Genomic DNA, 16,450 nt, shown 5'->3' on the forward strand with positions numbered 1-16,450 from the left:
CCCACCCTCCCTATCCCACCCCTCCAGGTGGTCACAAAGCACCGAGCTGATCTGCCTGTGCTATGCGGCTGCTTCCCACTAGCTATCTGTTTTACATTTGGTAGTGTATATATGTCCATGCAACTCTCTCAATAAGCACTAGTAACAATAGACTTTTGCTTTATTTTGCATCAAGGAACCTGAAGAAATAAATGCAGATGATGAGGTGCAGGATACTTGTGACAACAAGGAGGATGACCTGGGAGCTGTGGAAGAGCAACGCAGTGTTATTCTACATCTCTTATCACAGCTCAAGCTGGGCATGGACTTAACAAGAGTAAGTAATGGGATAAACAGTCTAAGGAGATCATTCGATTAGGACTATACCTATGATTGTTAATGTTGTCAGGGCTTTTTAATCTTTATGAGTTGGTTTCTTAGTTGCTTGATCAGCATTTATTTTCATAAAAAATGTGATAGGTTTTTTGTGCAACATTAAGTCACATAGCAAATAAAGACCTATAGTCTTGTTTTTGTACAAAATAAAAGGGATCCATTGGGATACAGAATTGGAAAATCTAAAGAAAAGGATATAATCCCACAAAACCATTAAAGTCATTGATACTTCTACTTTATTCTTACTTCCCATTTTGGATAGTGTTTTGGGTATTAATCTATAACAGAGATCAGCAAACATTTTCTGTAAAGGACCAGATAGTAGATATTTTTAGCTATGTGGACATAGATCTCTGTTGGAACTATACTTGACTCTTGAACAATGTAGGGGTTAGGGTAGCCAACCCCCCATGTAGTTGAAAATCCGCATATTACTTTTGACTCCCCCAAAACTTAACTACTAATAATCTGTTGTTGACTGGAAGCCTTACCAATAACATAAACACTCAATTAATGCAAATTTTGTTTCTATGTATATGTATTACTAGTATATACTAGATATCAAAAATGAAAAGATAATGTGAAAAAAATTTTTTTACAGATATAATGATTCATGCATTGATAATGAAGAAGCAGCAATATGATTGCTTTATGGTAGCCTAGTGTAATCAGCTTCATGGTAGCCTAGCCTATACACTAATGAATGAATTGTTATAAAATTTTTATGACATACAGTATTGCAGTCATATTCATAAAACAATATTGGAAACGTTACATATTTTTAAAAAACCCACATACCTGTGATAATACACAGTTTTTCTCTCATTGTGAGAGAGGTACGGTACTTTAATGTAATTCTTTGAGAGCGAGGTTATAAAACAGTAAGAAAACGAGGTTATAAAACAGTAAGAAAACTAACATATTATTCATTTTATATTACATACTACTCACCTTAATCCTGTGTAAGAATAGACTATCCACTTCAATACAAGTCTTGCACATGATGTTCTACATGTATATTTTTGTATATTTATTGGAAAAAATCCATGTATAAGTGGACCTGCAGTTCAAACCCATATTGTTTAAGGATCAGCAGTACTCAACTCAGCCTTTGTAGTGTGAAAGCAGCCATAGATAATATGTTGGATGGGCATGGATGTATTTCAGCAAAAGTTTATTTACACAAACAGGATGCCAGATTTGGCCCAAAGGCCATAGTTTGCAAACCCCTGGTCTACAGCCTTGCTACTTTAAAAGTGTGGCCTGAATTAATTTGATAGTGAGAGCCCTTTCACTATATATGTGTATATCAAATCACTACAGTGTACACTTTAAATATCTTAGTTTTATTTGTCAATTATGCCTTAATAAAACTGAAAGAAGAAAAAAGTGTGGTCTGAAGATCAGTAGCATCACCATCACCTGAGAACTTGTTAGAAACGCATAATCTCGGCCCCCAATCTCAAAGTTAGAGAACCAGAATCTTCATTTCAGTAATATGTATATATACATTAAAGTTTGAGAAGCAGTGATCTATAGTTTTTAATTTTAGGCCCATCTTCTCCATTCCCAGTTTATCAAATTAGTGTGCCTTAATTTGTTTTAACAATTAATCCATGACATTGATTTAAAAAGCCAGTAAGGTTTAAAACCTATGTATGTCAAACATTTACTACTGTGGAATTACATACTTTGAGTTACTATTGACACTACTTTGCATTAGTGTGGGATTTCAAAATTGACTTCACAAGGTATATTTCAAATTGAGGTTTTTGAAGGTAGTGGAAGTGTATATTAAAAGGTTGTTTGATTCCAGTGAGTTACTCACCTGAAAATGCAACTTAAATATAGAAAGCATTTTTCCTTTAGCATTCACTTTGAAGCATTTCAAAATCAAAAACACAGTTCTTTCTTTACTTTGACTTATAGTAATTATAGGAGGGTTTTTAAGTAAATTGATTGAATTAATAGCCTACTAAGAAGCAGACGTTTTAGGAATAAAGAAACCCATTTAAACATTCATATTTCATCTAAACTTAGTATTCAACTGGGTATCTTTTTTTTTTTTTTTTTTTTTTTTTTTGGCGGTACGTGGGCTTCTCACTGTTGTGGCCTCTCCCGTTGCGGAGCACAGGCTCCGGATGCGCGGGCTCAGCGGCCATGGCTCATGGGCCCAGCCACTCCGTGGCATGTGGGATCTTCCCAGACTGGGACACGAACCTGTGTCCCCTGCATCGGCAGGCGGACGCCACCAGGGAAGCCCAGGTATCATTTTTATTCTAGAAATATTTTTTATATTAGTGGTTCAGAAAAGACTATTAGTTGTAAAATAGGTTAAAATGAGCAGTCAGGTAAGGAGTTTATTTGGTTATTATGGTATTTGCTGTCCCTTAGTAGATTTAGGTTTGTAAGGCATAAGAACAGTGTTGGGGTTTATGAGGCATAAGAACATTTGAAAAGAACGTTCTGTGATAATAATCCAGATGGTAAAGTCTCTCTTGACATGAATAATGAATTTAATATCGTTTCCCCACATTTGTGCATTGTTAATTGAAGAAATACATATGTATTGTGTTTATATATAAAATCATTAGCATTAACTGATCACAAATTATGAACAGCCATATAACATTTAAAAGAATGGTACTTTCTGAGCAACATTTAAGAACCTGGTGACTAAACTGCAGTCACATATACCTCCTGTCTAACAATGACACTGATACAACAGATGTTTATTAAGCCCCTCTTATATTCCAGACACTGTGCTAGGTGCTGGGGCTACAGCAACCAAGAAGGTAATTGTGGTCCTGGCTTGCATGTTGTGAATAAGTAATAGCCATTTTCCCCATTATTTTGTTCTTTTAAAAGTAATATTATAGGGACTTCCCTGGTGATGCAGTGGTTAAGAATTCCCCTGTTAATGCAGGGGACACAGATTTAATCCCTGGTCCGGGAAGATCCCACATGCTGCGGAGCAACAAAGCCCGTGTGCTGCAACTACTGAGCCTGCGCTCTAGAGCCTGTGAGCCACAACTGCTGAGCCCACGTGCCACAACTACTGAAGCCCGTGTGCCTAGAGTCCGTGCTCCACCACAAGAGAAGCCACCACAATGAGAAGCCTGTGCACCGAAACAAAGAGTAGCCCCTCAATTATCTGAAGATACTAATTACTGTTTTTTTGTATTGCTCTCTCTGGTTGATTTGTTGTTGTTGTTGTGGTTGTTGTTTTAGGTGGTGCTGCCTACATTTATCCTAGAGAAGCGTTCCCTGTTGGAAATGTATGCAGACTTTATGTCTCATCCAGACCTGTTTATAGCCGTCTCTAATGGAGCTACAGCTGAGGACAGAATGATTCGTTTTGTTGAATACTACCTTACCTCATTTCATGAAGGCCGTAAGGGAGCCATTGCTAAGAAACCATACAATCCTATTATTGGAGAAACGTTTCACTGTTCCTGGAGGATACCAAAACGCGATGTAGCATCCAGTGTCATTAGCAGCTCTTCCACCCAGGCTGTCACAAATCATGCTCCTCCATCAGAGGAGGCTTTGAGCCAGGTGGGATCAGACTGTTACACAGTCAGATTTGTTGCTGAGCAGGTTTCCCATCATCCTCCAGTCTCAGGATTTTATGCAGAATGTGCAGAGAAGAAGATGTGTGTAAATGTGCACGTCTGGACTAAGAGCAAATTCTTAGGCATGTCGATAGGTGTGACAATGGTTGGGGAAGGTAAGTAGAAAAATTATTCTCCAATTTTTAATATCAAACTATAACCTTAAATTTGGGGAAGCTAGAGAAATATTAGTTATAAATTTGAACTGCTATGTGTACTACTTTTTTCCCCAACTCCTAGTATGTTTCAGAATACTGGTGGCGGGGGGAGGGGGCATATCTGTCAACAAATATGAATTCTTTTTTTTTAACTTTTTTTTCTGATTTTAAATGTAAATTATTTTTATTATAGAAAATTTAGAAAACTTAGAAGTATCAAGGAGAAACTACAAGTATCTCTAATCCCTTCATCCAGAGATAGATAAATTTAACTAGTATTTTGTATTTTTTCTATGTGTGTATGTTCATACTTTTAGTTTTATAAAATTAGGATTCTCTCTATGTAGTTTTTTGTCCTCCTTTTTTGCACTGAATATTCATTTCCCCAAGTTATTAATAATGCTTTAAAACATGTTTTTGTTATTATAAACAGCACTCAAGAAATATTTTCTAGGTAAATCTACATCTTTTGTATTTCATAGGAGATATTCATAGAATATTTTAAAATATATTGCCAAACTTTATATCTACTCCAGCAAATGATTATGAAAAAACAATTTAAGGAAATACAATATTTTTTGGCTAAGAATAGAAAAAACAAATTAACAATAACAAAAATATCTCCACAGAAATCATTGCAGAGTTAATGAAAATATAATGGTCTGCCATTTTAATGTTAAGGAACACTCTCGTGCATAGGAAAATTTGTTCTAAATATAAACTTACAGTGTAAGCATGGCATAATTAAGCTTATGACCCTAACATTTTGAAATTGTGTTATTTTAGCCTTGAAGAAAATATATTATCCCCTTTTTAAGCTTTCCTCATCTTTAACTCCTGTTGTGCTGTCTTACCAATTTCCAAATGTTTCAAACTAATCAAAACTTTTATAACATTAGAAGATATTTTATTAGTTAAAAAAAAAAGTTTGTTATCTCCAGTTATAAGCTGCATCACATTAACCCTAGGCTCTTCACAAATCAGTTTACTTACTTTAGAAATGAAAAACCTGAAGCCTAGAGGTGATGGGATGTGTCCAGGATCATAGAGGTTAAGGCATAGTCGGATTTAGACCCTCATTCTTTGACACACTCTCCCTGAGGACAGTTACTCTTAACAGTTCATGGAATAGAGAATATCTGGTGATAGTATCCTCTCCCACTCCAAGAAAGGAAATACCTCAAGAAATGAGGAAAAGCATTAATATCTTAACCATGCATTGAGAAGGATGTATATGGTAGTTATTTTTTGATTTGCTAGTTATATATTCATGGATTTGTCTTTTTTAAATTAAATTGCTATTGACACTCTCAACAGAAAGTAAATTAAATCAGAGAATGGAACTTCTGAGAGTTTATTTTGCTTCTGTCAGCAGCCATGTTTTTATTGTAAAGTAGGGGAAAATTCTGTTTAATTATCAGATAAATGAGATTTTAGAATACTTTGAATCTCAGTTATCCTAACTAGTCTTATTTTCCCATTCAGTAGAAACTGATTATATATTTATTAGACGTTAAATTCCATAGTGAATATTACTTATGTTAACTATCTTCCTAGAAATCAAAGATCATGAATCTAGTTTATAAGGCCAAATGTTTTTAGAAAAGTATGTGATATCCTTTCCAACTTAGAATTAATCAACAGTTATTATTAAATACTTGAAATATAACCAAGTATGTTATGTATGTCTTCTGACAGCTCCCATTATATATAAATATATCACATACAGAGCCATGTTCCTTTTCAAATGGCTCAATATTAATTGTTGCCCATTGTGAAAACTGTTAAGGGCAATACAAATTAATAGTTGGCGTTGCTTTATGTAAAGTAGACTACTTTAGAATCTCAGTCTGTCTATTTGTTTATCCTAAAAATAGACTATATTAAAATATTTATCATAATTTTTGCCCTTATTTGTGAACATTAAGAACACAGTAGTTAACGAGCATTCATTAAGAGAGACATGCCATCATAGTTCAGACTAGTAGTACACATCCAGTTTGGTATTTGTTTTTATGGTGAACTAGGTAATGAGCTTAGGTTAGTAATGTAGCTCAAGTCTCCTTAATGTCTCTTAATTATCTAGGATAGATTGATTATTCATTTATGTAATTCCCCTTTTTTTTGTAATTCCCTTTTTTATATGTTTTTTAAAGCCATCTTTATAGCATCACTTAATATGGAACAAGCCCCATCAGAATAATATTTGTTTGAAAACTACCACTTCTAACTCTTGTAGCTTCACCTTAAATACTTCAGAATTTGGCAAACAAAATTATTATGAGGACCTTAGTTTATATCATAAAATTACTTTTTTTCTTTCTTAATATGCATAGAATAGAATGAAGAACACTTTCTCCCCGCCCTCGCCCCCCCATCATACCATCTGAGATTAAGGTCTGTGACTCTATAATGTTAGATATTTAGTTATTCCAAAAACTGCTTAAATTATTAGTACTAACTAATGATCAGATCTTATGATGATACAGTATAGCATGGACTTAAATTCTGACTTAAGGTTTTATTTTACTTTTAGGAGCATTAGAGAGAACTCTTAAACAGTTTCCACTGCAACATTTTCTGGTCCCATGAACCCCAAAGGGATAATAAAGTCATAATGAAAGTACCCTCGATTCACTATTACTAGGAATTGTTGTCAAATACGATTGTAAATGAAGCCAATTTCATCCAAAGCTAAAAGAAAATTAAGCAAAATTATGATGTTCATTTACCAGGCAGGAGAAAAACTTAATATGGATTTTTCATAGCTGTCTTTTTTTTTTTTTTTAAAGATATTAACCACTTTTATGTTTTCACATTCAGGAATCCTCAGTCTACTAGAGCATGGAGAAGAGTATACGTTTTCTCTACCTTGTGCATATGCCCGGTCAATTTTAACTGTTCCTTGGGTAGAACTGGGTGGCAAAGTCAGTGTCAACTGTGCAAAAACTGGGTATTCAGCCAGCATCACTTTTCATACTAAGCCATTTTATGGTGGCAAACTGCACCGGTAAGAATATTTTAGTGATACCTGGCTCTTATTCTATCAGTTTGATCTTGTATTATAACTCTTTATTCTTTTTCTGCTTTGTTTTATGTGAAATGGGATTGGATTTTTATTCATGTTTATTTTTTGTTTAATATATTTGATCTTTGAAGGCATTCTGGAAATCACGATCTGGTTTTAAAATAGGGACAGATCTATCTTCTCTTGTAAACTAGAACTCCTAACAAATGGACATGTAGCTTCTGGCCCAATTTCTGCCTTTAAAGGGACTCAGACTTGGATCCAGACCTCAGTAGAGGTAGTGTCGCTACAAGTTAGGATGAAAATACATCTAATCATTAAGAAATAGTTCAAGAAGCACAATGATGGAAGCCAGTATCTTTAGGCACCAGTATTGAATGTGGCTTTGTTCTAATTCCATCTATGAATCGGCCCTTTAGTGGCTTGTTGGTCTTTTCAGCACTCGTCCAGATCACCCAACTCCATGAAGATAAGTTTTCTAATAGGATCCTCAAAAGGATACTGACTCTTTCCTTAAGCTTTTGATGTCTATTCTGTCTGTCCTGAAGTAGGGATAGTTTTCTTTTTCTACAGAGCTTTTATTGAAGAATAACATACATACAAAAGTATAGAAGTTGATTTGGGGCCATTTCAAATAGTGCTGCTAGAACATTGTGAATGTATGTATGAATTTCTGTTTGGTAGATACCTAGGAGTGGAATTGCTGGGCTGTAGGGAATGAAACTTTAACTTTATTACTGCCAAACAGTTTTCTTACGTGGTTATACCAAAATGCACTCTCTTCAGTCACGTATGAGACTTTCAGTGCATATAGCTATTTTACTTCTTCACCGGACAACTGGTACTCAACAATCTTAGAAGTGGAAAGAAAGATTTATTGGCTCCCAGGCATTGAATGGCCTTAAAAAACACAGATTTCAAAAACACTGAAGCAGAGAATTAAAAAAAAAATTACAGATCACCCAAACAGAATCACTGGAGATTGTCAGAATAGTCGCCTTTTATCCTTAGAGAAGGTTTTAATATGGTTCACACTTTGTTATATGTGCTTCTACTTACTCCTCTCACCATAGTGATCACAGGATTCAAACTTTACATTTAGAAGGGACTTTAGAAGTCACTACACCAACATTTGCTAGGTGTCTAAATCCTTTTGCATCATACCCGATAACTGATTTGTTCATTGTGTTGGTACCTTATCATTAGTACAGAACTCATAATGCATGAGGCAGCCTATTCCATTTTCAGACACCCCTTATTTATATGAAGTTAAAGTTGAAATCTATATCCCTGTAACATTCCTGCATTGGTGAAACCATTCTTCAAAGTATATAATTGAGTCAAATGCTTAGGGGACACAACTACAGTGAAAAATTTGCCAAGTCCAGCACTTTTTATTGACAATGATATTGATGAATTTCTTTTCTTTTTTTAAATGAAGTATATTTGATTTACAATATTGTGTTTCAGCTATATAGCATAGTAATTCAGTATTTTTGCAGATTATATTCCGTTATAGGTTATTACAAGATAATGGGTATAATTCCCTGTGCTATATAATATATCTTTGTTGCTTATCTATTTTATATGTAGTATCAATAGTTTGTTAATCCCATACCCCTAATTTGCCCCTCCCCCCTCCTTCTCCCTTTTAACTACAAGTTTGTTTTCTATATCTGTGAGTCTTGTTTCTGTTTTGCATATACATTCATTTATATTATTTCTTAGATTCCACATATAAGTGATATCATATAGTATTGGTCTTTATCTGACTTACTTCACTAAGCGTAATATTCTCTAGGTCCATCCATGTTGTTGCAGATGGAAATATCTCATTCTTTTTTATGGCTGAGTAATATTCTATTTTTTAAAGATATATATCACATCTTTTTAAAAAAAAAAAAATATATATATATATATATATTTATTTATTTATTTGGCTGCTCCGGGTCTTAGTTGTGGCATGTGGGATCTTCGTTGCGTCATGCAGACTCTTAGTTGTGGCATGCAAACTCTTAGTTGCAGCATGCACGTAGGATCTGGTTCCCCAACCAGGGATCAAACCTTGGCCCCCTGCATTGGGAGCGTGGAGTGTTACCCACTGGGCCACCAGGGAAGTCCACGACTGTGGACTTTTTTGAAATCATTATTATTCATCATAAGGTTCCTCTCCTCTGTGAACTTTCTTGGGTTGATTAAGAGATAAAATCGCTTTTAAGGATTTCCCATATTTATTCTATCCATATGCGTTATCACATGTTGAACCATGAGTGGGAACTTTCCCATATTTATTATGATTCAGTGGGTTCCTTTCCATTATTAAATCTTTGCTACCGAGAAGGAAATAAGAGGCTGTTAAAGGCTTTCCCACATAACGTTCATTTGTATTTCTACATATGAATTTTCTGAGTTTTCAGTTAACACCTATTTCGTATCTAGTACACATAATGTTACCTCACTTGCATGTTCAGAATTTTCTTCAAATTTTGTAACAGCTCAACTATATGATAGCTATTCTGATTAATTTTTAAGTCTTAAGTTTCAAATGTCCTTTTATAAAAGCTCATTATAGTTTTGAGCTCAGGTTAATTTTTTTGTCAAATGCAAAATATCCAAACCTTTGTCCTGAATCAGTGCTTTATCTTGCCTTAAATTATAATAATAAATATAAGCTATAATTTATCATACTGCCAGGACTACCTTAATTTAGAGAATCAAAATTCATCCTCCAAATCTTACCGTTGCCATGACATTTAGATGGTTCCTTGCTGCAAATATCCTGCATAGAAATTTTCTCTTGGTTTTCATACTTTGACTTTTTTAAGACTCCTAATAATTTTAGATAGATATCCTTGGTTTGTTAGTGATCAGTCATTATATTTGCCATCTTATTTCTTTGAATTTCTTATTTAAATTGGCTTCTTTTCTCCCTTCATACTTTTTTACCTATCCATAAGGCCACAAGTATTGGATCTTTTTGTTACTTGGAAGTATACTTTTGGTTGACTCCAAAGTTTCCTCATTTTTTCCACTCTGATTTCCCTTAAGACCAATGGTTTTACCTAATTTCTCGTTTAAAAGATTCATATTTGAAACAGACTTCTCTATTTTGATATCTTTTCTTTTTCAATTTTACAGAATATTTTAACTAAGACTCTCTTTCATGTCTTTATTAATAACCATGCCTCCCTCCTCAGACATAGCCTAGTTTTTCCACTGCTGTCTGCAATCAAGCCAGACACATTATCTGCTGTCTGCATTTGATATAAATATATTATCTTCCACTTGTCTTTCCTTACTCCCTCATTTTCCACAACTCTCTCTGATGGAGCCAAACAGGCCTAGTTAACTATTCCTCATGTCCTTGTCCATCTCCTGATCCCATTTTCCACACTCACTTTAGGATGGTGATTTTTTAAATATATGTAGCAGTATAATGTCATTAAGATTTATGTTAACTAACTGCTAAGTGGCATACTTTTCTGCACACTGAAGATATAGAAAAGTAAAAAGACGATCTCTGCCTAAGGTTTTAGTCTAATGTTAGAATTCAGGACCCTGTCTTTGGAAAGCATTTATAAGGCTTTTAGGAAAAACTCATGTATAATAGACAATTAAAAATAAAGTCTGTTATTATAGTAACCATAGTGATGGAAAAGGACAATAATGCTGTGAACCTGGGATTAGGTAATTATTGTACCCGAAAATACTCTTCTGCTAAAGTAAAAAGAGCAACATGATACTCAACGTACTTCTTATTGTCTGATAAAGGACGCCTATCACTTTTTTCAGGAGAGATAAACTACTTTCCTGGTATTAAATTTTGAAGGGATTTGTATCAAGTATTCTTATGTAGTGGCATTGAGTAACATAATAGAACAATGTCTTTAGTTCTGCATAAGATGTAATTCCCTTCATGTGGTATTTCTTACATATACATCAGTAAAATCCAAAGCTGAAGTCTTAACTTTCAATCTTTAAATAAAATTTTTCTGTATGAAGCCAAGTTAATATATCCAGTGATTTTCTGGTATTCTAAATAGCTATAGAGACAGGGTCTAGATAATCTAAAAAGTCAACTTGAGGACTTCCTTCGTGGTCCAGTGGATAGACTCCACGCTCCCTATGCAGGGGGCCCAGGTTCGATCCCTAGTCAGGGAACTAGATCCTGCATGTCGAAACGAAGATCCTGCACGCGGCAACAAAGATCCTGCGTGCTGCAACTAGGACTTACTTCGCGTAGCCAAATAAATAAGTAAATATGGAAAAAAAAAAACTTGATGTCATTCTTAGAAAGTGAGACAGTAAATGCCTTATCGGTTATCAGTTATCCTCACTTTAGAGATGAGTAGGATGGCAACTTAAAATTTAACTCTTTGGTAAGTATTTTAAAGGCAGCGTATTCCATATCATTATTTGATACAAGACCTAGATTTATATGCTTTAGATATTTAGATATTCATTTACATATTGTCTGTGATTGCTTTCCTGCTACAGTGAAAGAGTCAAGTTGTGACAGAGACAGCCTGGCCCACAAATCCTAAGATATTTACTTTCTGGTCCTTTATAGACGTTCACTAACCCTGCATTAGACTGTTAAGAAGAATTGTTATAAGCAAAATGAGGCGAGGCCCTTTTTCCTCCTTATGCTCCTTTTGCAAGTTTCTCATGGCCTGCCTCTAGCATGTGCAATTCTTGTTCCCTGCCCCAGTTCTCATCACGATGCTCTTGCTGTGTGTAGCTGCACTAAGCAGCAAAGACCCCGTGTAACCCAGCACGCATGGACAGGGACCTAGGGTTTGTTACTTTTTAAGTGGAAAGGCTTGTGAAGGAGATAATGATAACTTGAGAGATTGTGGCAGTAAAAGAAAGATCAAGTGAGAAACGGATTATTATTCCTCAGTTCACAGAATATAGTTCTGGGTATATGTGGTTGGAAGATGGAAGAGGTAAGTGTTCAGTGTCATCTCTTCATATCATGTTTGGTTACAGATAAATTTTCAAGGAAGGAAACAATGTTGGCAAGTGGGATCAGAGAGGAAACATGGATGTCACAAAAAACATTCAGTCAGGCAAAAACCCTTAGCAGTGTAGTTATTTAAGTTCAAACGCTTTGAGGTATAACCTAGAGTTCCCACTCCTGCTGTAATCAAGCAGACTTGTAGTCACGCTGTTCTTTGTGTCCAGTGAGCTACAATTATGCCTAACGTTTAATTTGGGATGTTTGGTGTGCTCTTGATTCCAAACCCTCGTACACCTTGATCTCTAAGATCTGGCTCATTTGCTTATTGGCTCCTACACCTCTGCCTTGAGCTCTGAATTTGTAGACCATTCACTTCTCCTGCTTAAAAACTACGGACTCCCTAAATTCAACTACAACCTTCTGGTTCCCAGGCCCTTGGCTTATATCTGGCAAATGCTATTTATGGTTCCTGAGCTGTCACCTGAACCTGGGCTTTGGTCCTTTGGATTCCCCCCCCCCAGCTTTTTTAATATTCATTCATTCATTTTTATTTTGGCTGAGCCTGGTTTTAGTTGTGGCATGCGGACTTCTTAGTTGCGGCTTGCATGTGGGTGGGATCTAGTTCCCTGACCAAGTATCAAACCTGGGTCCCTTGCATTGAGAGCATGGAGTCTTACCCACTGGACTACCAGGGAAGTCCCTGGATTCTCTTTTGAATCCAGATAAACCGTAATCTCTGGCACACTGACCAGAACCTAACATTTGCCCACTATTCTTTGAGTTCTGAACCTCTGTCGAATCTGACCCTGTTGTTGTTTGTGTCCGACAGTGAACATAAAGTACTTCATTAAAAATAATTAGACCTGTTTCTATTCCAGCCTTCATTTGAGCTGCATCCTGTCTGTGTCCAGCCAGATAACTCTTCATTAAACTTTCAACAACGTTAGTGCTTGAGTTCTCTGAGTTTTGTGTAGATAGTGATAATTTTTGTATACCAGTGCTCTTTTTGCCAAGAGAATTAACAAATGTTTAATGTATCTTTTATTTTTTTCTACCTCTTACTGATTTGTCTGGTTTCTATATTTAATTTAAAATTAAGCTTATGTGGTTTTATACAGAATCTGTATATCCAGAATTTAAAATATAGGGACTCTAAACTTTTAAATAGGACTAGTTTGAAAAAAAATTGAATAGACTGTAGTGTTGTAACATTTTTATTCTGTAATAAAAAAGAAATGTTAATATTTTTCATATTCCTAGTTTTAATATTATAATGGTTGTTTGTAGCAAGCATTTAAAATACCACACTTTGTGATCACATATAGTAACTGAGTCTCCAGTTTGATTCCTAGTATTCTTTCTCAAATTAAATTGATGTTATTTGAAAAAATTATCTAGGAAACTACCAGGGATTTACAAAGACTTTGTAACTGACAAATTGACTTGTAATTGTAACTGAATTTGGCGCTGACAAATTGAAGTGATATGTGTAACTAATTTAAACAGAATTCACAAAGTACATTCTGGGTTTCAGAATTCCTAAGAAATAAGCAATATTACTTACTAGAGCATATCTTTTTTTTTTCTGTCTGCTTCTAGGGTTACAGGTGAAGTAAAGCACAACATCACCAACACTGTTGTATGCAGAGTACAAGGGGAATGGAATAGTGTTCTTGAGTTCACTTACAGCAATGGAGAGACAAAGTGTGTGGACTTGACTAAATTGGCAGTGACAAAGAAAAGAGTAAGACCTCTGGAGAAGCAGGACCCATTTGAATCCAGGTATGTCATCCTTGCATCCATCCAGGAAAGAGTCAGAAACTCTGGATCTTAATCTAAGCCTTTTCACTAACTTCCAGCCCTGGGCAAGTCACTTCACTGCTTTGCATCAGCTTCCTCATCTATAAATTGAAATTATTGGTCTGATCTGATGCTCTTAAACCCCGTACCAGCTATGACATTATGTGATACATAGTCACATTTTAGTAAAAATAAAACATTAACTGGGCAAAAATATTAACATTTTGTAGTCAAAGGATTACTATCCTTATCATAAAAACTCTTCCAAATTATTAACAAAAAGATGGGTACCCCAGTAGAAAAATAGGCAAAGACACAAAGAGGTAGTTCACAAAAATAGAAAAAAAGAAATGCCCACTAAGAAAATGAAAAATTGTTTAGTGTAATTAGAATTTAAAGAAATATAAATTAAACAATAAGACAAATTCATTTTTTAAAATGGTATCTCTTTTGGAAAAAGTATGAGCGAATAGACATTTTCACATTGCTGGTTAGAGAGGTAAATTGCTACAGCCTTCCTAGAGGGTATTTTGTCAATATATGTCATAGGCCTTTAAAAGTAAATGAAGTGGATCTATATGTGTTAACAAGGTAGTCTCCAAAATGTATTGGCAGTGGTTGCTTCCAGAGAGAAATACTGGGGTCTGGGATAAGAAAGAGACTTAACGGGCTTCCCTGGTGGCGCAGTGGTTAAGAGTCCGCCTGCCGATGCAGGGGACACGGGTTCGTGCCCCGGTCCGGGAAGATCCCACATGCCGCAGAGCAGCTGGGCCCGTGAGCCATGGCCGCTGAGCCTGTGCATCTGGGAGCCTGTGCTCCGCGATGGGAGAGGCCACAACAGTGAGAGGCCTGCGTACCACAAAAAAAAAAAACAAAGAGACTTACTCGTCACAGAATGCCCTTTTGTACTGTTTAAATTTTATGTCACATGGAAGTATTACTGTATCAAATACAAGGAAGCATTAAACATCTTAAGAACACATAAATGAAACCAAACAATTTATAAGTAGATGTGTAAAGGGATTTAATACCTTTTAACCAAAAACTCAGGTTCGGTCAAAAAATAAAACAGCAATGATTGAAAAAAATTCTTCTATGGGTGTATTTAGGATTTATTTAGGAGAGTTTGTCAAGGTTTGGTATGTGGACCCCTGGGGCCCTTGAGACCTGTACAGGGGGTCTTCAAGTTGAAAAAACTTTCATCATAATGCTAAGATATTATTTGTCTTTTTCTCTCTGTTTGCACGTGCATTGGTGATACAAAAGCAATGGTGGGTGGCACTGCTGGGCCTTAGCACCAATCAAGCAGTGGCACCAAACTGTACAAGTAGTCGTGGTATTCCTCACTGCCATGCAATTTTTTTCTTTTCGGCCTTGCAATTTTTTAAATACCATTTTCTTTTTAAAATCTGCTTGAATAGCAGTACAGATTATTAGTTTTATTAAATCTGGAACATTGATTAACTGTCTTTTTTAATATTCTGCATGACAGATTTGGAGTATACATAAAGCACTTGTGTTAGATAATAAAGAAGTACAGTGGTTATCTGGAGGAAGAGCACTTGTTCAGTTGTTTGAGTTACAAGCAAATTACCCTTTCTTGAAACACTATTTTTACTTAAATGATCGACAAAGTAAGGCTGTCCTAATTTTAATATTGGGCAGACATTTTCCTTATAAATGAACGATGTGCACATGGCACTTCAAGGAAAACAATTGGCAGTATTTTTTTTTCTAAGATGTTGGGGGTAGGAGTTTATTAATTAATTAATTAATTTTTGCTGTGCTGCATCTTTCGTTTCTGTGCAAGTGCTTTCTCTAGTTGTGGCAAGCGGGGACCACTCTTCATCGCGGTGCACGGGCCTCTCACCATCGCGGCCTCTCTCGTTGCAGAGCACAGGCTCCAGACGCGCAGGCTCAGTCGTTGTGGCTCACGGGCTTAGTTGCTCCGTGGCATGTGGGATCCTCCTAGACCAGGGCTCGAACCCGTGTTCCCTGCATTAGCAGGCAGATTCTCAACCACTGCGCCACCAGGGAAGCCTGGCAGTATTTTTTGCTAATAATAAAATTTAAACGGAAACAACCTAAGTGCCCATTCACAGATAAATGGATAAGGAAGTTGTGAGGTATATATTTTATATATATATATGTATAATGGACTATTATCCAGTCCTTAAAAAGATGGAAATCCTGGGCTTCCCTGGTGGCACAGTGGTTGAGAGTCCGCCTGCCGATGCAGGGGACACGGGTTCGTGCCCTGGTCCAGGAAGATCCCACATGCTGCGGAGCAGCTAGGCCCGTGAGCCATGGCCGCTGGGCCTGCACGTCCGGAGCCTGTGCTCCGCAAAGGGAAAGGCCACAACAGAGAGAGGCCCGCGTGCCACAAAAAAAAAAAAAAAAAAGATGGAAATCCTGCCATTTGTGATAACATGGATGGATGCTTTATGTGAAGTCAAGTCTCAGAGAAAGAACAAATACTGTATGATCTCATTTACATATGGAATCCAAGGGA

The 16,450-nt window shown here is 36.0% G+C and overlaps 1 protein-coding gene across 1 annotated transcript in view; it reads left to right on the forward strand.

Annotated features, from left to right (window-relative positions):
* OSBPL11 (oxysterol binding protein like 11) overlaps positions 1 to 16,450 on the forward strand; it is a 99,323-nt gene that overhangs the window by 55,364 nt on the left and 27,509 nt on the right. The window contains exons 8-11 of the mRNA XM_079923163.1: positions 176 to 316; positions 3,607 to 4,105; positions 6,971 to 7,157; positions 13,738 to 13,920. Of these exons, the coding sequence (XP_079779289.1) occupies positions 176 to 316; positions 3,607 to 4,105; positions 6,971 to 7,157; positions 13,738 to 13,920 (1,010 nt within the window). The remainder of the gene's footprint in view (positions 1 to 175; positions 317 to 3,606; positions 4,106 to 6,970; positions 7,158 to 13,737; positions 13,921 to 16,450) is intronic.

Source organism: Stenella coeruleoalba (assembly GCF_951394435.1).
Source record: "Stenella coeruleoalba genome assembly, chromosome: 5".
NCBI classification, from domain to species: Eukaryota; Metazoa; Chordata; class Mammalia; order Artiodactyla; family Delphinidae; genus Stenella; species Stenella coeruleoalba.